This window comes from Aphelocoma coerulescens, chromosome 2 (genome assembly GCF_041296385.1).
Source record: "Aphelocoma coerulescens isolate FSJ_1873_10779 chromosome 2, UR_Acoe_1.0, whole genome shotgun sequence".
Classification (NCBI taxonomy): domain Eukaryota; kingdom Metazoa; phylum Chordata; class Aves; order Passeriformes; family Corvidae; genus Aphelocoma; species Aphelocoma coerulescens.
In genome coordinates, this window is record NC_091015.1 from 77,870,640 (window position 1) to 77,895,105 (window position 24,466).

The window sequence follows — 24,466 nt, forward strand, 5'->3', positions numbered from 1 at the left end:
TATTGTGAAAATGTCAGTAGTAGGACAAGACTAGTTCATTCTTTTTAGTAAAAAATGTTAGTTTGGTGTTTAGTCATCTTCTGTCAAGAATTGTGTTTTGATACCCTGCACAAATAGACCTGCCAATCTAAATTTTTTTTCATTCCTAACATTTATGATCAGACATACAAGTATGACATCTGCAGCAGAGTATATTCCATTGGAAAGGAATCATGTCTTCATCAAATCTCATATACACTAATGTGCAGTTAAATCAGGATATTTCATGGCCAGCTGAGATTTTGTGGTGCTTATCTCTTAACTTCGCTACTACTAGTAACAGTGGGGATTAGGATGATTTTCTTAACCCTACTTTTATCCCTCCTCTTCCTCCTTTGCTGCCAGCCCTTGGGTAGCGGCTTGGTTCTGGCTGATCTTTCATTTCACAAGATCCCTAGTGATGTAGCTCTCCACAAGACTCCAGCTTCCCTACTAAATTTAGCTGCCCTTGGACAACGAATTCAATATTTGCCAGGTGGAGGAAGGCAGGACGGGCAATTGGATGGCTAGAAGCGGTGCAATGGTTCCTGAGAACCCCAGGAGAAGGGGGGGACGGTCCGTGTTGGTAACCTGAGGGCATCCCCAGGGGCACATCAGGCGAGGCACTGAGCCATCCATCGAACCGAGCAGCGCAGGGCCGGGCCGGTCAGGACGCCGGGAGTGGGGAAACCCCGGGGACAGAGCTGGGGCTGTCCAGAGAAGGGCAGCGGAGCTGGGGAAGGGTCTGGAGCACAAGGCCTATAAAGAGGGGCTGAGGGAGCTGGGGGTGTTGAGCCTGGAGAAGAGGAGGCTCCGGGAGCCACTTCACTCTCTACAACTGCCTGAAAGGAGGATGTAGCCACGTGGGGGTCGGCCTCTTCTCCCAGGCAACCAGCAACAGAACAAGAGGAAATGGCCTAAAGCTGCGCCAGGGGATGTTCAGGTTGGACATCAGGAGGAATTTTTCCACAGAAAAGGTGATTAGGCATTGGAATGGGCTGCCGGGGAAGGTGGTGGAGTCACCATCTCTGGAGGTGTTTAAGGACAGACTGGACGTGGTCTCACTGACATGGTGGTGTTGGGTCATAGACCGGACTCGGAGACCTCAAAGGTCTTTTCCAACCAAACTGATTCCGTGAACCCCCCCCCCCCACCCACGGGCGGGGACTCGGCCGCGCAGCCCCAGCGCCGCCCCGGCCCCGCCCCCGCCGCCCCTCGCGGCCGCCCCGCCCCCTCCGCGAGGCCACGCCCCGGAGGCGCGGCTTGGCGCGCGCGCTCTCGGCCCACCGTGCGGCCGGGGACGTGCCGCGCAACTGCGCACGCGCCGTCCGTGACCCCGCTGGTCTTGCCTCCCCCCGCAGGGCCGAACGCAGAATCCCCCTTGGCTTCTGATTGGCTGAGCGGCCCCTTCGGGCCAATGGCAGTGGCTCTTCCTCCGGCGGTGCCTTAGCTCCGTCCGCCAATGGGGCGCGCGGTTGTTGCGGCCCTCCCTCCGTGCCTCGCGTGTCCCGCCGTGCAAGATGGCGGCAGCGGTGCGCGGCGCGGAGGAGCTGGAGCTGCTGGAGCGGCTGCTGGGGCTGCCGGGCGGGAACAAGTACGGCGTCCAGGGGGAGCGGAAGGTGAAGGGAGAGAGGAGGGGCCTGGAGCGGGTGGCGGTGGCGGCACGCGGGGGAGGGCGGGCGTCCTCTGGTCTCCTTTCCCCGATGGTTGCTTCCCTCCCAGCTTCCCTTCCCGCCTCCTTGGCAATTTCCCCCACACACCCATATGACGGTGGCTGCGGCCCCCCAGGTACCAGCTGGCATCTCCTTGAGCAGCGTCTCACCTGCGCTCCCTCCAGCCCTTCCTTCACCAACCCACATATGTTGTGGGTGTTGTAGGGCCTCGCTGCCTGCCAGCCTGTAGGTTCTGGAAAGCCCATTCCTCTGCTTGTGGGAAGGATCATCATGTGTCGTGGAAGGGATTTCGGCTTGACATACTCGGCTTGACTTGTTCTTTCACCACTCCTTTTCCTGTGCCTGTGCGAGTTAGGTCTGTGCTATCTTGATTAAATTACATGGGAAAAAAAAAAAAAAAGATGCTGTTTTAATAATAGGAACATGTTTGTAGTGAGGGCGTGTTGATTTAAATATTATTCTTTTAAAGTACTCCTACCTGACAGGAGGTTGTAGTGGGGTGGGGGCCGGTGCATCTGCTGTGCCTGCAGTGAGAGGCCCGGGGGAAATGGCCTTAAGCTGAGAGGGGGCAGATTCAGATTAGATATAAGAAAATGTTTTTCTCTCTTGTGGTGGTCGGGCATTGGAATAGGTTTCCCAGGGAGGTGGTGGAGTCACCGTTTCTGGAGACGTTTAAGAGATGTCTGGGTGTGGTGCTGGGTGAGGTGATTTAGGGGTTGCAGTGGCAGTGCTGGGTGGATGGTTGGACTGGATGATCTTAAAGGTCTTTTCCAACCTTGACGATGTCTTAATGTTGCAAAATTTGTATGGAAGCACTAGGTTCCATGGTTTAAGAGGCAGTTGAGGCATGAAAAATGTAATATGGAGCTGGGAGTGTCACAAATTTGTGAGCCATTTGTGTGATCCTACCTCCTGAAGAAGGTTGGTTGAGAAATGAAGGTCTTCAGTTGCCTTATGTTTTGGGGTTTTTTAACTGACTTTATGATTAGAGTCCTGAATATCTATATGTATTCTTCAGTTGTGAAAGCTGCCTTAATTACTTAATTATTACAGCCCAACTGGTATTTTAGCACTCTCACTATAAAGCATAAGGCTGAAAAATTTGAGTAACAAGATCTGTCTGCAGTTTTTTCTGGCAGCATGCTCAGTGGGAAAAGCTTAATAGTAGTCAAAGACTCTTGATGTAACTATGAAAATAGTATTATGCTTTCAGGTTGCACCTTATATTAAATAAGTGTGAACATAGACTCTTCTGTGTGGTCAGATACTTCAAAAGAAAGAGTGTTGCATGTAATCAGCTTCCTTCATTTTATGTCATAAATGACAGAATGGGCCTCAGCCTGTTGCAGTGAGTTTCAGTTCACTCAATTTCTTGAGGTGGTGGTTCAGTTTCCTTTCCCACAGTTGAACCTCTGCTGCTGTCACTCACAAAGACATGGTTAAAGCTGGAGATATGTTGTGTTGTCCTCCTGGTACCAGTGAGCTCCTGACTGCTGTCAGGGCATTTGGGAATGGAGCAGTAGGTAGGAAAAAGCTTTTCAAGAGGTGTGGTTACTGCAGCCTGCTTGCTCAGAGACAAGTTGGATGCTACTGACTTCACGGTCTTAAGTCAGAGTCCTGAATTTGAAAACCAGTTAGAAGTCAGTTAATAAGATTTCTGACAGTGTTAGAACAAGCAATGCTATTTCTGACTAATATTGGCAGAATTTGCTTAATTGGAGCTAAAGGTGTCTTGGTTTGTTCATGTTCTTCTGTAAGAACTGAAAAGAAAACACCCCAAAGAGCAAAAAGTGAATACAGACTTGGTTTTGATGGCACTTCCTTTGCCATAACTGCTTCTAAATTCTGATACATTGCTTCAAAGGTCCTTTTGAGGGAATGTTAAAAAACAGTAGCCATTCATGTAGAGACTGCTTTCTTTAATTATTTGTTTAGTCTTACACTTTTGTTTCCACTTTTAGGTTCCTGTTCTCCAAACCAACAGTGGCCCTGGGCTGACGGGGCTGATGACCATTGCTGCCCACCTGGTCAGGCAGGCTAGGAAAGAGCAGCTGCTGGGAAGCACTGCCGAGGAGAAAGCTGTGGTGCAGCAGTGGCTGGAATACAGAGTGACTCGAGTAAATGGAGGCTCCAGTAAGGAAGATACTAGAACAGTTCTGAAGGTAAGAAGTGCTTAATTACCTTGCTACTGAATTTTAGAGTGACTAGACCTTGAAGATTACGGTGCTAACACGTGTATGAACATCCAGTTAATAAAACTGAGCAAATGCTGAAGGCTTGACAGTATCACTAAGTACTGGCTTTTATTCCTCTTGCTGCTTTTCACTTTTATTGTCAAAAATACCTCAACAACCTGAAACGGGAAAACAGCAATAACTGTAAAATCTGTGAAGCAGAGCTTTTGCAGTGCTCAGTGGCTGTAAGGCTGTAAATTATGAAGGGTGTTCCACAGTTAGAGACTGTTCAGCTGCCTGTGTGAGGTGCCAGTTTCTTACTGTCTTCATAAACCCTTGGTTATAAGCAAGTTGGTGTTGCATTCCAGGATAACACTTTTCTGATCATTTTAAGAGCTATTCTTACAGATTTGGCAATTATGGGATACAGGCCATGGTTGATGCTGTGGTAATTGGTATTGATGCTAAAAGGAGGTACTGGACAAAATTGTGTGTGAAAAGTGAAATCATAAAGCAACCTCTACAAAACTGTCCTTCACATTGAGCTACTTTGTGTGGAGTGCTTGGTCTGCTATTATTAAACTTTTCTTGTGGGCTGAAGCTTACTTCCTCTTAAACAGTTGGAAGCAGGAAAGAGAATCTTGAAGGTCACCCCATTGTTTGAGCCGCCAGATGACAAGGAGCAGATAGCAAAGCTTACTCTATTTTCCTTCTTACTCCTTGCAACTGGTAATTAGTATTTTTGCAGTCTTGTGCAAACAACTTGAAGAGAAAATTTGCTTTACACTGTTAAACACTGTTTATAAAGCATGTATAAAAGAGCAGTGAAATTCAATCAATTTTTTACATGTTTATTTTTTTCTGATTTTGAAAGAATGTTTTAGATGGAGAGTTACATTGCTCAGTGCTGCCAGTGAGACTGAGTTTAGAAATAACTTTTTGAGCTGCAAGGGTGACTCTACTTAAAGCTGGCAGAACATAATACTTCTGGCTCTTCCAAGGTGTGCAGAAACCAAAGATAAACTGAAGCAGCATTAGCATGCTGTTACTTGAAATCAAGGAAAATCTTGCATCTTAAAATGATACAAAGTGAAACTTTGTTACTCTCCAAGCTGACAGCCCCTTAATCTTGAGGATGATCACGCCTGCCTTACCAACCCAGTGAAAATCCTGAAGAACCATTTCTCTCACTTGAACCCCAAATAATCTGAGTTATCTTGGTTTCATTGTGTCTGGGGAATATCTTCCACTGGTTAATCATGAGTTAGTTTACATTGCTTCTCTTTTTGTAACATCTCTGCTCTTACTTTCTGTGTGCAAATGCTAGCAAAAGCTTCACAGTCGTGGTTACTCTACAGATACTGCATGAAAAGTGTCTACACTTTAGGATTTTTAGAACTTGATTGAAGGAGGCACTGATTAAACAGGGTTTAACTTCAGGTTTAGCTGTGGTATGATGAGGTGGCCTTTGGAGGTCCCTGTTGTCTAAACTTTTATGACAAATGTCACACAGTTTCAGTCATTCTTTAAACAAACTTGAAACTTGTGATGCTTTTTGTTCTCCCAAACTGTGAGAAGACCGTATGAGAACAAATAACTAACTTCCATTTATCTTTCTTGCCTTTCTGTCATATAAAAACCAAAATCATATAAAAACCAAAAGCAAGTTTTCTGTCTTATTATCACAAAATTCATCTGCTTGGGATGGTTTTAGTGATGATACCTGCATTGTCAGCACATAGGTGTGAGTATTTGCAGAACTGCATTGCAGCATTAAAACCAGATGCAGAGATATGGCAGTTTCCTGCTGAAGCTGGGATCTCTTTTCAGCTTTGGCCTTAGTGGCACTGGCTGTGTCGAAAAAACAATATGCTGAAATGCAAATATGTAGATAAATCCAGTGTTTCCAAGCAAAGTAAAATTTCTTTACTGAGAAACAATGTTAGTTGAGAGAGAATCTCTGCCTTTAAGTGCAGTCTAACATTACCATTTAAAAGTTTTGCTGGGGAATTTTTTTTTAGCAAGTGTTGAATAACCAGAATTTATTTTAACGCAAGGCTGCTGTGGAATTGTTTCAGCACTAATAATTGCATAGCATAGCAATTAAGGGCTTTTTTTTGTAATTTGTTCTCTTGCCACCATGATTAATCAGAAAAGAGGCAGCCTACCATTAAAGTGTACTGTGCCAAAAGAGAGTATGGGTGAAAAAAAAAAAAAACTAAAATAGGGAGGGAAGTCTGAGGCTGTAGTTTTACAATGTGTCTGGAATACACAATGGCAGTCTTGGGACGCTTGCAGCCTAGAGCCACAATTTATAATAAGCTGTGCCAAAAACAGTTCAGTCACTTCTGCTATAAACTTTAGGCTGCCTCGATTTAACCCTTAACTGATGTGGTTCTACAAAATGTCAATAAATAACTGGTTTCATGTTTGTGAATTTGAACAGGAAGGATTTTCTGTTTGCTTTATGAAAATAGGTTGTTAAATTGTTCTTACTAACATGTTGCCTAAAGCTGTTACTTGGCAGGAAAATAATGGTGGAACAGACCATCTCAACAAGGGTTTTTATATTCTTTCAGAGCAAATGCCACACTGTTCAGAATGGGCCAATAAAAGGGTTTGTTGAGTTTTGTCTAATTTTGATTTGTGCTTCTGTACTGGGCAAAATTAATGGGAGCAGTAGTTTTGCTCCCAGTACTTTGGCTCCATATCTGTTCCTCAGCAGATATGTAGGAAAAATGAATGTCAGTAGCAGTGATAGCATAATATCCAGTGCATTATATTAACTTTCTTTTCCACAGGATAAAAGAGTATAGTCTTTTGTTTCTTTGATTTTCAGTTAGTGGTAAATTAAGCTGCATAGGAAAAAAAAATCAGAAAATTTCTGAGTTGTCATGCAGGATAACTAGTGTTTTTTCTGCTCATCAGGGAGGGAACTGAGAACCTTTGTGCCATCATATGTCTATTTAGATATTAGTGAATTCTGTTCAGGAGATTTTTAATGTCTCTGCTTTATCAATTTTAGGTATTTTAAACCTGAGGGTTCTTTCCACCTCACACCCCATCTTCAGAAACTTCTGCAAATAACTGGTAGCTTGTTAAATTCACAAAAAAGCATCCACATAAATGTAGAAACCTCTGGACTCTGAAGGATAATTATAACTAAGAATCTTTGTGTACTATCAGTGTCTCTTACAAAACAATATTCCATTATTTCAGTTAACTTTATCCCAGTTTCCTATGCTGCCTGGCTCTAATCATGAAATCCATTTAGAAATCTGAATAAGAGAGCTGTAATTTCTATTTAATGTGCTTGCTTGAAAAATTACTGTTTACACAGATACAAAAGTAGGTAAATCCATGCTCTGTTCATGCCATTAATCCATAGTTCTGTACACTGTTTTTTGGGAGTTCTGAATGGGATGCTTCCCTGTTTTGGCAAGCCTGTCCAGCAAACATTTTTCAAATTTCAATTTTCAGTGTTCACATCTTTACCTCTTCTGTTAGCACCAGGATATTTTTGCATACTTACACGTTTAAAGATTGAATTTTGATTATTGCAGCAACATTTGTTGATTATTTTTCTTCTGTCTTTTACAGGAAACTCAGTATGTTGTATATAATATTCTTTCAGACGAGGTTTAGCTCATAGTTTGCCAGTTAGAGAGAAGAGTCTTACATGAGAATTAAAAATATGTCTATGTACCAAAAGTGTAATTCTGCTTTTCTTGGATATGGCTGCAGAAACCCTTTCTTGGGTTCTGCATTGTCAGGGGCTTTCCTGAAGCATTTGGAAGTGCTCAGCTTTTTGTATTTGCATGGTGCAAGAGATATAAAGGCATTTAGGGCATAAATGACCTCGAGAATCTTGCTGACTGAAAGGGCAGGACATGCTTGTGTGTGTAAGGGAAGCACACGCACCAGCAGGGTGTTGTGGGCAAAATATCCAGAACAAAATCAGAGTGTGATTAGGTCCTGAGTTGTCGTAAGAAGCAACTGTTCCTTTTCTGAGCCACTGTCACAACTTGTGGTGGCTGGCAGGGATTCAGCGGCTTGAGCAGGTTAAATGGATTACAGGCCATTGGACTGGGTATTTAACAGGCAGTAAGCAATACTGAGGGCTGGTCAGAAGTGTGCTGTGAATGGGATGTGTTGAGCTGTTGCTAGATATGGGCTGTAAATTGGATTTTTTTACCCAGAGAACGAGCAAATGGAAATCCATCAGTCAGTCCATAAATAATGGAACAGTTCTTCTTTCTGTTGCTCATACCCAAAAATGGTGTTTGAATTGCTGCAGTTGTTCAGTGTATGTTAATGCATTGTAATGCAGCTATGCCTTAAGTACCCTGTCTGAAATTTGAGAAAGAGTTTCCAGAGGGATTGCAACAGTAAGTTTATATAGTTTCAAGCAACTTCCAGGACTATCTTAGTCTTTTAATTCTGGGTTTGTATATATGTAATTCATTTAAGTAGTGGTGTTCAGTACATGAAAGGCAAATGATTCAAATGCCAGCCAGCAGACCTGAATTTCCTGCATGTAATAGAAATTCTATACAGTTTTGTGTTCATATCTCCATTAATCTCTCCAGGACAGGATTAATACTGTGGTCACTTAAGCGAACTTGACTTTCAGGAATTTTGGCACATTTGGCTATTAGCCAGTTATATAATCATCCATGGGAAGCATAACCCATGAGGCAAGATTAACTAAATGTGCCTAATGCACATGGAAAAGAAAATACTTTGGTGTTTCTGAATTAGCATGACTTGCAGAATGAAATTAGAATATCTGCGTGTATTTTAGGGGAGAAAAGTACATGTTCAAAACCAGAATTGTAAGCTAATGCTAATTTATACAAGACTAAACCATTTTTGTCAAATTTAATTTGCTCCGTTAAGTGACTTCATAAAATTTGATGAGCCAGAATAAAGACTTGTTCACGCTGTAATGACTTACCTTGCCTTTAAAGTTTTAGGATTTTTTTATTGATGACTATTTTGAGTGTACACGTGCAATATAAAACTCTGAATTAGCATGCTGTAATTTCTTTGATGCAGAAATTCAAAATTTTGAGCAGGGAAATAACTGTGGTGATGGTACCTTCAGAGATAATGAGCTTTTTATTTTACAAAATCCTGATTCCATAGCCTAAGCTGAGTGGGGGAGGAGGGGGAGAAGATATAATTTCAGTGGTGTTAGTTTTTATTATAATGCGTGTGGAATTTCTGGTTAATTGAAATGAAAAATGCTGGTCAGAGAATTTGTTTCAAAACAGGCAAGTTTATGGGACTTTTTTCCTAGTAACCAAATCTCTAGGTTTGGAGTTTTTTTCTTCCTGCAAGTTTTTTCTTCTTAACATTGTATTTGCCTTTGTGTTGCGTGTAGGAAATTCCATAGAACTGTAGTTACATGTTTGAAGTAATTTGAGCGCTAACTAACATGAACAAAGCAGTAAACCAGTCTAAAGAAAAGAAGGTACATAGCCAGGGGCAGTTGACCTTACAGAATTTTAACTATGCAGGAGTTAATATTTTTCCCTGATTTACTCTAAGAAAAGAAATCAAAACAGACATGTGGAGGTTTAAATATTACAGAAGTACAGGAGTCCTGTCATGAAGAGGTTATCGAAGAATAGTAAGGTGGCTTAATGGAGTCGAACTTGTCAAAAGCAAATGCAAGGTTAGATGTCTTAAAATCTCAACATTTTAGTTTTGTGGTTTGGTCTTGGTTTATTTTCAATGTATGTACTATAGGATATCTCTGTATCAGTAAAATTATGTAACCACAAAAAAGTGCCAAATGATTTAGGCCAAATATAATTTTTCAGTTGTTCACTAATTATTAACCCCCTTGTCCTTGCCTGACACTTTTTTTTTTTCAGTTAGAGGTTGTCTGAAAATGGAATATTCTGTAACTGAGACTGAAAAACTAAAATTTTTAGAAATGTTAGTTACGTTTAAGCTGCTTACCTCTGTTTCTAGGGCAGGGGGAGGGAGTGGCTTAAGCAGATGTGTGCTCCTTTTTTTCTCTTCCGATAAGGAGAGTTTCCAAAACCAAGGAAAAGCTGGGAAACTGTTTTTGTACATGTCTGAAAAGAATATTGTAAATATTATTGGCTTGTGCTGGAGTCGGGGTTAAAGTAGGTAATTTCATTTGTTGTTACATTTCTTTAGAGGAAAGTAGGGGGCAGAAAGGTGCATAAATTGGATGACAAATAGGTAAGATTTGGAGAAAAGGAAGGACAGGTAAAGAGGTAGAGCTAATGTATGATGCCTGTGTCCTCAGAACTGATAAACTTGAGCAGCACTGAGCCTGTCAGCCTCTTGTTTTCTGGCAGAGAATGGTTGCATACAAAAAGCCATGAAAAGGGGTCTTTCTGTTAATACACATTTGAAATATTTACTGAACCTAAATAGAAGCCTCCTACGATCCACCCTCATAGCCTCTGATCTGGAGCAGTTGAGAGATTATCTTAAAGTGCTGAAATGCTCTCTTAGAGGCTTGGACAGCAGCTGAATTGACAATATCAGTCATAAGGAATTGCTAGCAGTGATTTCAGCATTAATAAAATCAGGTGTCAAGCGATAGCAGCTGATGGGTTTCAAGCATTAAGCTTGAAACACCTTGTCTCCCACCCCACTATGCCTGTGTGCTTCCTTGGTTCTTACACATTTGGAGCTCCAGAACCTTGCTGACCAGCTGCACAGAGTCCTGGAGGACAGGCATAGCTGCTGCTGGAAGAACTGTATGCTGTCCTTTTATCATAGGGGCTGCATTTTCGACTAATCAAATGTTAAATACCTGAATTTGCACGCCTGATAAATACACAACTCTTTAATTTTGGAATTTCAGTAATTTGAAGTGAAGAAAAGACAGACTTGAAAGTATTTCTGTGGAGTCAGCCTAAAATAAATTGCATTTCCATTTACAAAAAATTCACTAGATATAAAGCACTACTTTCAGAGACCAGCTTTTAAATTTTACCTAATTCTCACTGTCAAAGAATGATATTTTATTTTATTATCTTGTCACTTACTTTCTAGAATTACTTCTTCTTTTCTTGTCTTGTTTGCTGAGTTGGGATAATTTAAAACTGGTGTTTATTTTATATGCAGGGTCTCCATGGGAAGTTTCTATTATTTTTAACAACTGCCTTTATATATTGTTTCACAAGGTCAGTACTACAGCAGTATAATGACTTTTTCCTTTTTAGGATCTTAACATGCACCTTGAAGATAAAGTCTACCTTGCAGGAAGCGTTTTTACCTTAGCAGACATTTTGATGTACTATGGATTGCATCATATCATGGTAAGCATTACTTGCATCATTTTTATATGTACAAGTATCGTAATTGTTATTTATCTAAATGGCATTTTATTGTTGTAGAAGTTGACCTACTGAACTTATCAATGACAGGGGACAGAACAGAGGAAAACAAAACTTGCTTTTAAGTTTTTCATTTTACTCTTTAATAAGTAGCTATGGATCTGTCAGAAGACCTGTAGTGTCCAAATGCTTCAATTTCCTCTGTAAAATGTAGCAAGGATGATACCTGTCCCTGTGTTTCTAGGATTGAGGATTCTTGCCTGTTTGAGTCTGAAACCTGACTACTCACAGAACTACATGGGGAAATAGATAAATGAACCTGGAAGGATGTGTCAGAATTGAAAGTACTAACTTCATTAGTATTAGAGAAATAGAAATGCATGTAAATTAAGCTCCTGAAGGATGACTACATGTAAAAAAGTTTGAGCCATAATGAATTGTCATTTGTGTTTCAAGATGTGAGTGATAAGAAAGATAATATGAAAATAACATGGGGAGCTGGTGCTCAGGAGGAAAAGGGAAAATAAAACACCTCAAAAATAAGTTTGTTCTGAGTAGGGAAGATGTTGAGATGTTTTGTAGTTAGCTCAGGCTACTATGAAGTGCGTAAAAATTGGTGCACCTTCAGTTCTGAACCCCAAGTGTTAATTTAAAGATAAAACAGTAGAAGCTCTTTGCATTTTGGTGGCTGCAATGTGTTTGTAAATGAGCCATTGTCATTCTCTGGAGTGGGAAGAAACCAAAGGACTTACACAAAAAGGTCTACTGAATTCTTGGGAGAGGATGAAATCAGTCAGTTTTGCATTAGAAAACTGGGGGGGGGAGGATAATTAGAAGAAGATGCCTCTGACAAATGCATGTGTCTGAGAATTGAATTCAGTCAACTTCATGAATGGTTGCTTTAATACAATGAAAAGCAGAGCTCTGGGAGAAGTGTGGAAGAATACTACATTTCAAAATGAAAGCAGAGAGGAGGGGGAACCAAGTAGTGAAATACTACCAGAAATGAAAGAGAACTTACGTATCTATCTTGACTGTCCAGGAGCAAAAGTTCAAATGAGTGTCAAAGAGAGGAGAGGGAAGGGAAGCTTCATTTCAGAAGGTTTTTGAAAACAGGCTAGAGTAAGTCACATAGAATTAATTCTGTTAAATCATATTTGCCTTGTAAAATATCTTAAGTAGTAGGATAGATGTGTTGACTACAGTGTCAGAATGGGTTACCTTTCACATATAATATGCAGACATTTAAAAAAACCTATAACTACTTTCTGAAAATATGATTGAATATTCTGTAAGAGAGTACAAGTTTAAATTAGACTTTCAAAAAAAAAACTTAGGCAGGGGAAAATCCAAGCATATTTTAAATCTTGAGTTTGCTCTAGAGTAGACCACCTAATCAAGAAGAAAAGATAAAGTTATTGCTTTGGGAAATAGAACAGATGGTAAAAACAAATGACTTGGTGCTCCTGGGTGCCTGCAACCATCCAGACACTACTTGGGACAAGTTTATAGTACAGCATCTGTTTCTGAAATGTTTGATTTCATGGAAGGTAATTTTCTGAATCGGAAGGGTATAAAGGGCAAGCAATGGAGTGACTATTCTAAATAAATATGAAAATCTAGAAGCTACTAACCAGGAATTACATGTATTTTGAAGGTTTCAGAATTAACAGACAGAGGCAGGATCTTGAACTGTAGAATCTCGTGGTTTTCTAGGGATTTTTTTAATAATTTTTTTTTAATTATTTTTATTTTTCTTGTGATCGGAAGAGAGTATGTCCAGAGCTGGTGCTCTGCCCTAAGCTTTATGGGGAAGGCAGGGAAAGCTGCTGTATCTCTTCATGTGATGTGGTTCGGAGAAGCAGTTTGTCTTATCCACCATTGCTTCAGCTAAGCCTTGTGCAAAATAACAATGCATGTTTCTTATAATGCTTTAAGAAAGGAGGTAGAAATGGGAGACATGGGGCATAGGGCAAACCCACAGATCTTGCTGTCCATCAAGTTGTCTAGAAAATTGATCCAAAAACATTACTGATAATACCTTTAAGGGTATAGACTAAAAACTACATGCTAACACAGACATTAGTGATAGGATACTGTAAATATTACTGACGTACCATGATCATCCTGAATAGCCAAGTAGTGAAACTTTGAAGCCAAGAAGTGAAACTTCTGATGCACATTTCATTGGAAGAGTTTTTAAGACCAACCAATTAGTTCTCCACCTGTGGTACCTTGGTGTTTCTGAGTATAGATCATCCATCTTTGTATTCATTCCTTCTTCCCATCTTCATGTTGCCCTTCCCATTATCCAGGAGGGGTTCTGGAGTCTGATTCTTCACTGTTCAGGCTCATCCATTTGAACTGACTAATCAGTTTGTCTACTGAACAGCAGCAACTCTTAACTCTGCAGTTGTGTGCCTGCCTTTCGTTCTCCCTGTCCCTTCTAGTTCTCTTAATAAACACAATAGTGCAATGTGTTTAAAAATCCATGTTGTAGGAAAAGAATTATTCTTTCAATCAGTGAGAATCAGATTCACAGGTAACATTTCAGGCTTTTTGCAGACAGAATCTATTTTGAGTCTTTTAATTAGAAATACACATGCATAGTAATAAGGCAGGAACTGCATCATAATATAGGTCACAAACACCCAAAAAGTGTAATGGTTGATACTGCCTTTTCAATCAATATGATCTACATTGTCATATATACGTGGTGTCTCTGTGTATGTAATATTAATGTTGTTGTCCTATAGACACTTCAATTCCAGAAATACATATGTGGATAAATATGAACAATGAAGTTCTACTTGGTTAAAGCATAGACTGCAGAGAAAGCATGAATTTAGAAGCATTGCTTGAGGTTAGCTTGGCAATCAGTAAGCATTAAATTCCCCCTGTGGTAATGAACTTGTTTTCATATCTGTTTTTTATTTTAAATTATTTTTTTTAAAGTTTCCAGATGTCTTCATTCTTAAATATTTTTGACCAGCACAAGTCCAGTTCTGTTTCTAGAGAAATAATCAATATGAAGATTGGTCTGCTTTTATACTTCAAAAATGTCAGAACCAAGGAAGTGGTCTCAAGTCTATATGTCTGACTTGAAAATTTCTTTAATAAGGTTTGGAAAATTACTTATGGGTGAAGTTTATATCTGCAAATAGAAGATGCCTCAGTCAAAATTCTGGGGTCAAACTGAGTATGATCAAATACAAAACAAACTAAGCTGTTATCCTTGAGTCAGAACTACTAATATTGAACTGAGACTACAATAGTAGTTTATTTTGGAGTTACTTTTTCCATGAGGAACATTTCCTGTAATAAACAGATGGCAATGAATTTTTGTTTATATTCACTGATATGTTGCTTATTTTAGTACTGAGGTAACAGGCTTTTCTAAGCAATGATGCTAAAAATAGTTCTTGAACTAAAATCCAAGAAAACCAGTTTTAACTTACAGAAAAGTTGTAATTTTAAGCTTATTCCTTTAACAGCAGAAACTCAGACAAAACTATGTGAAAGTACATGTATGTCATGAAATACACCATCCAGCTGTTGGGCTTTTTCTCCCATATCTAAAGGCTAAATTTTAAAAGTCAGATAGTCTCCTATCCTTTTCTTGATGCTGAAGAGCTTCATATGTAGGCAGGTATTTTTAGATTTTCCATGACATGCAGGGTGTGGGAATGGGACTTTATGCCTGCATCTCCAATGCTACAGAAAGAAAATATAATTAAAGCTTGTGTATTTTTAGCCCTTTCAGAAACTCTTGGAGTTGCATTGTGTGATAACTACCTTGGTTCCCTCAGTGAGCTTTATGGTGGAAGAAAAAGACTTTTTTTTTCATGGAAAAAAAAAAAAAAAAGCCTGTCAAATTAAGTGTCTGCTTCTTTGCTATTAAAATAATTGCTTTAATAGCAAATAATTATTTTAACAGCAGAACAGCAGCCTTTCTTAACTTGGGGGAATTATCTAATTTAATGAGGAAGAACAGAAAATACCCATCTAACAAAATGTTGTAAAAAATGCCATGGAAGTGATCTCTAAACAATTAACCTAAGAGTTATGTTCCGAGTAAAAAGTAGAGCATGCCACAAAGTGCTTTTTAATATATTTCACTGATAGAGTACATTATGTAAATAAGTAAAAATATCTTGCTTGTTGTGCCTAGAGTACAAAAAGGGGTTTTATTATTAGCATAGCTGTCTGTTTTGCCCTTCAGATGTTTTTTCACTACGCTAACAGAATGAAAGAGGACTAGTTTTCCAGACTTTTATTTTTGATTTACATTGGAGAAATGTGAAGATTGAGAATTGTCAGTAAAAGATTATGGGAAGGAAATACTGCATCTGCTGCAGAATCTAAAGTTTCGCTCAGCCTTTCCATAACCAGGTGCTTACCCATTAAAGACTTTGAAAAAGTAAAAATTGTAAACTCAAGGAACTTAAAGTTTTGGTATTTTAGTATTTGCTCTTACTTAAATACCTTTCTTCGCTTCCAGTAGTTTTAGATTGCCTTGGAGTACACACATTGTTCTTTTCACAAACTGTTACTTTGTAAATGGTTCTACAGCTTCATATCAAGCATCAGCATCCAACTACCATTAATTATAACACACTGCAGGTGATCAAAGGCATCTCTCCCTAAATGGTACTGCATCTTTTTGGTCCTGAATATACTGCACTTGCAGAAACTCAGGCAATTTGTGAAAGTGTTATATTACAATAGCTTCCACTTTTCATTTGTAAATTGTAGATTTTTTTTCCCCTTTGTTAGTGCTGTTCTGGTTAGTGCTATTCACTTGGTTAATTGCCAATAACTCTCTTATATTTCTAGATCAGCAAAAATATATGGCTGGTTTTTATGGTTTTTCTGTGCATTTCTATCAGACTGTACAACTCTAGGAACATTGTTTACATTTCCATGCCAGCAGCAAGAAAAGCAGATTTTCTCATGCTGCCTGAACTGGGGTTCATAACAGTATGAAATGGCAGAAGTTGTTACAGAAATACATCTGTAGTGCTGTGCTTGTATTCTGGCAGGTATGTTCCCTAGGAAGGGCAGCCACTTGGGTTTAGGAGCAGCTGCAAGATCCCTACTTTTTGGCTGCTGCCACAGTTACTATGCTCTTAACTTCCCATTAATTGAGCTTCAATGCTGTGTTCCATTGGTTTAGAATTCCTTTCTACAACTCCTTGAAATTCTTCTTTCTCAGTATTCTTCCACTGGTTCATCTTCTAGTATATATCCTTACATTCTTTTTTGCTGCTACATGTTTAAAGCTTCCCAGTTCTAAGCCAAATGCTGGGCTGTGTGAGAGAACAGCAAGGAGAAGCAGCAAATCTAATAGGCAGCTCTTGAATTCAAAAGGGTGGTGTGTCACAAGGTGAAATATAAGACTTGGGTTTAAAGAGCAGCTTTTTACTCACAAACCTGAATATGTGTAAATGAGTATGTGTAACTCTTCATGTGATCCAAAGTTTGTTGAAACAGATTTATTTCCAGCTATCTTGTTCCCAAGATGAAATTTTCAGGGAACCTGCAGCATCCATAAAATCTAGTGTTTGTAGAACAAAGCATAAGGAATTTGCCATCTGTTTAGCTCTGGAGGAGATTAACCTTGATTAGCTTTAGAAATCTAAACGTGTATTGGCATGTCTAGATAGTGATTTGTCTGTTAAAACTGTCCTCTACAGATGTGTCCTTCTTCATTGACTGCAGGCATTGTAAAGATTTAAGTAAAGCTTGGTGGTTAACTTGGCTAACTAAAAATGAGGTGAGGTGAATCCTGCACTGATTGATTTCAGTATTGGTGAGATAGGATAGAGTAGTTTGATATGAGGATCACATTTGGTTCCTGATACAGGTTTCATAGTCTGTTTTGAGGTCTACCCCATTTGTAATTCAGCTGTAGTATGCTAATGTGAGAAAAGAGATCATGGTCTAAACTGATAGGCCAAATTGATTACAGAGAAATAAGAAGACATAAAATTGCTAGTCAAGAATAGTAATACAAGTGATACAAGGTGGGACTAGTTCTACAGCTGGCTTGAAAGACTCCAAAGTAATAACAGATTTTGTAGTAAAGGTTTGAGGATGTTGCTGATCTAAATTTGAAAGACTTTTAAAGGTAGAATTTGGATCTGTAACTGTAGTTAGCTCTGCCTAAGCCAGTTCTCTGATTAAAGATAGGCTTGAAGCTCTGCATTAATCTTAGCCACAATTCCTGTGACAAGGAGATGTTGAAAAGATAGAGACTTCTTCCTGATTGATCTTGAAGCTGTTTTGTGTGACAGCACTATAAATATTTTTATGAAGTATGGACAGGTTTCCAGTTTATTTTACTGTTGTAATTTGAATCATGACATTGCTATCTTAATAATGTGAGCTAGCAGATCTGAACAGTTAAGTTACACTGATTCTTAGTAACTATTCCATTTCATTCAATTATCATACAAAACAACTTCCAATTATCCTATCCAGTCTGAAATTGCCTGGAAAAAGCTTACTCCTCTACTTACAATACACCTTGAAACATGAAGTAGTCACTTTGCCTGTGAGACAAGACTGTCTGCTAAATGAACATGAAAGGGTTGTGCATGGTGTAGAACTCTTCCCTGCACCCCCCAGTACTGTATGCTGAGCCCACATAGAGAGATGCATTTAATTCTTGCAAGCTTTTCCACCCTCTCTATAATGCAAATGTATATTCCACCTCCAGGTCTGTTCGTTTGAGTAAATTAAAAGTCCATATACCTATTATGGGCTTGAGTTTTACTATGTGAAGTTAGGATGTTACAGTTGCTGGACTGTAACAACATACCTGAGTTTAAACGATTTGTAAAACTATCCACTTTTATTTCACCTTACCACATGTTATGACTCTAATGGTGCAGTGCCTGGTGTTACTGGTGCCTTGTATTTATTCCCCATGCAGGTGGACCTCACAGTGCAAGAAAAGGAGAAATACCTTAATGTGTCTCGTTGGTTCAACCACATTCAGCATTACCCAGGTGTCCGACAGCATCTGTCCGATGTCGTCTTTATCAAGAACAGATTATACACTAATGCTCATTAAGGCAAATCTTAATGTCATGTTGGAATGAGGTGTGGGAGTTTAGAAGTTGTACTGTCCAAAGCTACTAACATGCAAATACTGTTTTGTGACCTTCTGTATGTGAACCAAAACTGTCAATGCCTCAAATAATACAGCTGTATTGAGTTGCTGTTGTTCATTCAAGAATTTGAACTAAAGAACTCTTATTGTGTATCTGATTAAATGCTAAAATGGTAGAAAGATGGAAATGCAGTTTTAGTTCACTATTTTTTTAAAAATTTAAAGTTCCTTTAATTAAACATTCAAGTGAAATTACATTATCCTTGCCATCAATTATTCACTCCTTTTGCTATTTATTGAATTTTTATGTATGTTGACCAGCTTTCATTTTGTTTTCCATGGATGTTTACACTAGTTTTGTACAAGTTAAGAGCTATATTGTGTGCCAAGGATGTGAAAAAGGGAACATGCAAATGTTACAAAGTATTTATGTGACTGAATAAATTATTTTAAAACTGTAGTCTTAATTTGGCTGTGAAACTTTCTAGTTTTTCTTCAGTAAAGAAGATTTTAAAAGGTTAATTTATTTCCTGCTTCATATTGTGGTGTACTGTTTTGAATCTAGAAGCATTTTCTTTCAAACTGGGTAGCAAAGTTCATGTTCTTAAAGATTTTGCATGTGCCTCGCTTCATTTTTTTACACAAGTGCAAATGCACTTTTCCTAGCCCACCAACAAAACCAACCAAAACCTTCAACTCTTAAGATAATCTACTGCTCTGTCAAGTTCACTAGCAACGTTTAAAATGGACTTTAAAACCAACCACACTGTTGTTGAGTCATACATTTGGATGGGTCATTTTACTGTAGAATGTAGTCCTCTGATTTTTATTTGTAGCAAATATAAAAGTGCTAACTTGAATTGGTTAATTACCTTCTGCACAATTCAGATAACATTTCTTTTAAGACATGAAAGAAATACAAAAATCCTTTGATATTTTAATTGATAAATGAACTTCTATGTTGGTTTATACAGCAATGCTTAACAGAAAACTTCACTCATACATTCTTTTGTTTTATGTGCTACTTAGGAGCCTCTCACCTAGTAAATATAAAAAAGATATCTTGGGTAGATGTTTGAACATTTTGAATGTTAAAAGTCCTTAGAAGAAAAAGTAAGTAGATAATGAGGTAGTTAAAATATATCCTGACACATAAATGGACAGAAGAAAATTGCAAGGATAAGCATAACCTGGACAACTCCAGGCTCTAATAGATGTTTTCTCTAGATACACATAATTCTATTTTTAATTCTTTCACTGAGGGTTTACAGGCACACAAAATTGCTTATAAGGAAAAAATTTCAGAAACTTCTCCCTGTTTCCTGAGTGCTTCATTATCCACTTCTAGCTACTCTTGTCCCTTGCTATTTAGAAACTCACTTTATGTACTTAAAATGATCTCTCTGAAATCTTGAGGTCTGTTCAAGAGTTGTGGAGTGGGCTTTAGTACAAAGGTACATTAGAAACTTCACACTCAAAGCTTTCCATATCCAACTGCCTGAGAGCTTCAGGTGTTTACTGTCAGTATTTGTACTCTTAATATCCCCTTTATTCAAATATTTTTTATCTTACAGTATGTATTTAAGTGAGTTTGCTTTTTCTTTCACGTGTGGGAGCAAGTGAGGGTAAGACTTAGAAAAGTACCTGCACTTCTACTAAATTCTGCTATAATCAACCATTTTGTTTCAGAAAGGGTGTGAATCATCAGTGCATTTGGTCAGGGTTTAGGGAAGTTTCTTGTTCATCTTACAGATTTACTGTTTTTATCTATGCTTTTGTAAGTAAGAATGCTTTAAGTTCTTTAAAATGTATGTGCAAGCCTTCATCCATGAAAATAGCTTACATTACAGCTGAGAATGCTGTAATTGAACCACACCTAAATGTTGCTGGAAACAATAACTGTGATCTTTTCAGACAGGTTGTTGTAGAGATGATGCTACAAAGTGTCTTTTTTTTTTTTTTTTAATCCCAAACAGCTGCTGTTTGCAAGTATTGGGATTTCACAAGTTGGCCACATGCTACTGCTGCAGTATCCCCCAGCCTCTTGTGCCAGTTTTATTTTCTCCGGTGTAGAACAAAAGCGTTACTTGCTGCTGAAATGTTTTAAAAAAAAAGTTCACCTAGTAGAAAGATGAAATACTTAGAAGTGGATTAGTAATATTTAACTCTCTACTATCTAAAAGGCATTTGGTCATTATCATATAGTAACTTGAGCATATTGCAATTTTCTTTCCCCTGCTTGGAGAAACTTAAGAGGATAGAGGGTTAAAAGCAAAGAAGGATGAATTGAGACTTTGCCTTTAGAGAGATGACTGGGAAAACCAGATGGTATTGATTTTTCTTGCCTCTCTCCCTTTCTATCTAATGTCTTTTGATCAAGGACAAACAAATCTGTAAGAAAACTTCTGAAAAATCACACAACTCTGAGTCAGTCTGAGACTGCATGAGATACATTTTTTACAACTATGCTTCATAATTTTAAAAGATGAGGTATGTAGTGGGAGCTCTCAAATTAACATTGATGGTCTGTAAAGGGTTTGCATGGGTAAATGTTCAGCTGCTGTTAAAGCTTCCTCTTTATGCAATATTTTATTCTATTTTCGCTGAACATTAGTAAAAGAGACTTTTCTCCCTTGCATCCCCTTTCTCCTTTCTTAAAACTTCTGTTGCTGAAGGGCACTGTGATGTTGTTTTACTGTTGTTGCTTTGCATTGTGATGATGATGATGACCACAGTGATGTGTGGAATTTATTTTCACAGCATTTCGTGAACAGCGACACTTTCATTTGTTAATGTATCTCATCATTGCAGTATTATTATTTTGCATAATTGTTCTAATTTATTCAAGGGGCCTGACATGTTATGGTCTTTTAAGTATGTGCCCCTGGGACTTGAGTGTGTTGCCATATGGTGAGATAGTGCTGCATGACAACCTTTCAGCAACAGAAGAATTCAACAGTGAAATAAATACGATAATTGCAAGTGTTCAGTGAAATCCTACACTTAGCACTTTGACTTTTTCCCCTTGATGCCAAGATGACTGCTTGTAGACCAACCAGGTTGAAACAGGTGTTCAAGTATTGCAACAAGATATGTTAGAAATGTGCTGATGACTTTTAGTTGTCTCTGTATGTGTAACTTCATTTTTAAGTGAGAATTCAGTTTGACATCTGAAGTCTGTAGGGCTGTTTCTTGCTCTGAGACTTGCAACTGGGCAACAGTGATTTATAGAAAAATCCAAGTTTAATATGGGATTAGAAGAGAGCAACTAGGAATGAGAAATTTGGAAAGATTACACTCAACAAAAAAAAAAAAAAAAAATAGTTCCAGTTTAGACCTGAAAAGAAAATCTTAAATCTGGCCATTTGGATGGAACCAAAGTGGAGGCTTTTCAGCAGCAAAACTAAAGAAATTATTTATGATATCTTAAAGGTGTAACATGCTTTCTGTGTTATCAGTGATTTACCTTCCAGGTTGGCATCTCAGTATTTCACACAGAAAATGAGTTAGAAGTTATCACTTCTGATTCTCACTCAATACAGTCCAACCCAGCAAGTTTTGTTACCTTCCTTTGTCCCACTCACAGTAAGTATTTGCCATCAATAGGTATGCACCTATTGAATTTCCAGAGATCTTTGTGTAGAAAGTGTAACTTCTGCCAGTGAAGTCTCCAAGCAAACAGCTGTTTGCCTGTAAGAGGTGATATTTTCACATATTTTTAATCTTTTTCATCTTTTATTCCTTCTCTATAGCCTACCCAACCCTCTTCAAAATATTTGTAAACTGAAGTAGACCTTCTCTCAGGAATTTTCTGCTACTGTCTGAATATTTGGAAGCACACAGGCCTAGAAATGGGGAGCTTATTTTTTGTGAGGTGCACCTTAGACTTCCCAGTAGGTGTTACAGCTTTGGAGTATCTTGATAAAATAATTCTACAACGTCACTTTGTGTCTCTCTCACACACATATACACACATAAATTTCAGTTATTGCTGATGGAAGATTACTCTGCACCCTTCAGTGTGGGTGTGGATCCTGAGTTATTCACAGGGAGCTGAGACTCTTCAGTAAGATTTAATGTAGATGTACTTTGCAATTCAAATATGACATTCATTTATATTAACTATTTTACATGAAAATGTGACTTAGAAGTGGTTTTGTCTGTGAAATACACCCAAGTAACATTACAGATAAAAGAGCAGTAGAACTTGGGTATCTTTATTTTCTGCTTGGTTAAAAAAACAATAGATGATCAAAAGTCAGCTGTTGATTTGGAAGATGACAAAGTACTTAAAATGTGATTAGCTGAGATAGATGAAAATAAAGGAATAGAGAGAACTATAAAGTCATTATTAAGAAATCCAGTGTAAGCTCTTCTATTCAGAAGTCTGGTTCATATTCTTTTTGATCTACTACAATCCTCTGCATCTCTACAGGTGATTTATGGTTTGTCTGCTACGTGAATGTTGAAGTTGGGAAAAGATTTTTCAAGTAGATTTGCTTGGTGTGGCCATAAATTGATTTTGCAACTGTATGTATATACAGAACCTAGTATGTCCATTTTTTCTACCTTTCTTGATTTGATTTTTTTTTTTTTTTTTTTTTGCTAGAAAGAGGGATCAGTAGGCCTATTTGATTTTTTCCCCTTTTGGTTTTTAATCTTATCACCTCTTTTAATCTTTGGTGTGTTTCACAGTCTTTAACTTCAAAGTGTAATTGCAATGATGCAGCTGCTTAATGGATTGCTACATTTAATATTTTCCCCCTAAGAGCAGTATTTCTTCTTTGCATCTATAATTGGATCATGCTGCTGCTGTCCCTCATGGAAACGCCAGGTTGCATATTCACCACACACCTGAGCACATGCTTACTCACTTGGTAATCTTAATTTTTTTCTATTTATTTATCAAAATTGACTTGTGTTGCGCATATTTCCTTTGTGCTTGAATTTTATTGCAAAAGAAATGAGAGGGGAAATGCTGTCATGCCCCTCTTGCTGCGCCGAGCTTTCGGATTCAGACTGTGCCTTTGTATCCCACGGCTGCATGTCTTCAATGTGAGATGTATCATACTTCAGAGCCCGGCTCCAGGGCGCTATAAAGATATCACAGATTTGGAAAGGGGGATCGATTTTGTAGCAAGCATTACTTGTTGCTGCTCTGTGCACGTTCCTGCAGGCGTGGCCTTTATTTTCCACGCTGGTAGTGACTACAGCCAGCGCGGCTGCCACAGAACACCGCACATGCCATCTCTCACTCTGCAGGCAGGCGGGAGGTGATTCATATTCATTGTTGCTGCGTCTGAAGGATTCTCCTTTCTCCTCCCACACTACCTTGGCCCCTTTAGGAAGATTTTCATCCATTAAACTTTCCCTTCTCTGTTGGAAGAACTAAATCTCTTTCAGCATTTTCAGGCTGGTGATCTAATTTGACAGCTCGTAGGTGATGTCTGTTCCTCTTCAAAGAGGCAGGTAGCCCCGGGCTAGCCAGCTGCATTGTGGATTCTGCAGATCTGGCTTGCTGTTCCTGCTGGGTGTCATCTGTCTTCTCAGTCTTGCGGTGGATAATTTTTGTCCTCCCCAGCATCATCTGCCTGAGCAGTTTCTGCCTGGCAGGCCTGTCCGTCCAGGTTGAGCATCAAACACAGTGGCCGCCCGACTAATGTGACAAGGCACCGCTCCAAAGAGCACAGCCCCGGGCCTGCTTTGGCCAGCATCGGCATCGCAGCCCGCAAACTTCCAGCCATCACGATCGTGGTCTTGCTCTGCCATCACGGGTGCAGCCCATGGACTTATTCTGCTGGCACAAAGTATGTCCCCCGCCTTGCCCTCTTAAGGGCCGTCGCTCCGATTCCTCCCGTCTGGGCAGATGTCTGCCTCAACAGGTTTGGGTTTCCCTGCCTGTTGCCGGCATTTGACTCGGACACCGCCACTTGGATGAAATAATCCTTTAGTGGATTATCATCGCCAGACAGCCTGTGGGGGAAATGACAGGACTCGGCACATTCATCTGAAGATTCTGCAATTCAGAGTGCTGCTAATGCTAATGGGAAGTGGCAGGGTGATCCCTAAAAGAGAAAGCGGGTTCCATTGCACGGCAAGAATGACAGAGGTTGTTTAGCCTATCTTCCAAAAAAATACATGATGACTACATATGTT

The 24,466-nt window shown here is 39.1% G+C and overlaps 1 protein-coding gene across 1 annotated transcript; it reads left to right on the forward strand.

Moving 5' to 3' along the window:
- Positions 1–1,485: 1,485 nt before the first annotated feature.
- EEF1E1 (eukaryotic translation elongation factor 1 epsilon 1) lies at positions 1,486–18,770 on the forward strand. The gene is made up of 4 exons (XM_069008143.1): positions 1,486–1,637; positions 3,653–3,853; positions 11,080–11,175; positions 18,131–18,770. The coding sequence occupies exons 1-4, from the start codon at positions 1,539–1,541 to the stop codon at positions 18,269–18,271; spliced, it is 537 nt and encodes a 178-aa protein (XP_068864244.1). The 5' UTR covers positions 1,486–1,538; the 3' UTR covers positions 18,272–18,770.
- The last annotated feature ends 5,696 nt before the right edge of the window (positions 18,771–24,466 follow it).

Excerpts from the sequence above, each read along its gene's own strand:
- EEF1E1 (XM_069008143.1), top strand. The coding sequence starts at position 1,539 with ATGGCGGCAGCGGTGCGCGGCGCGGAGGAGCTGGAGCTGCTGGAGCGG. Across the intron at positions 1,638-3,652 it reads GCGTCCAGGGGGAGCGGAAG|GTTCCTGTTCTCCAAACCAA; the intron begins GTGAAGGGAGAG and ends TTCCACTTTTAG. Across the intron at positions 3,854-11,079 it reads ATACTAGAACAGTTCTGAAG|GATCTTAACATGCACCTTGA; the intron begins GTAAGAAGTGCT and ends TTTCCTTTTTAG.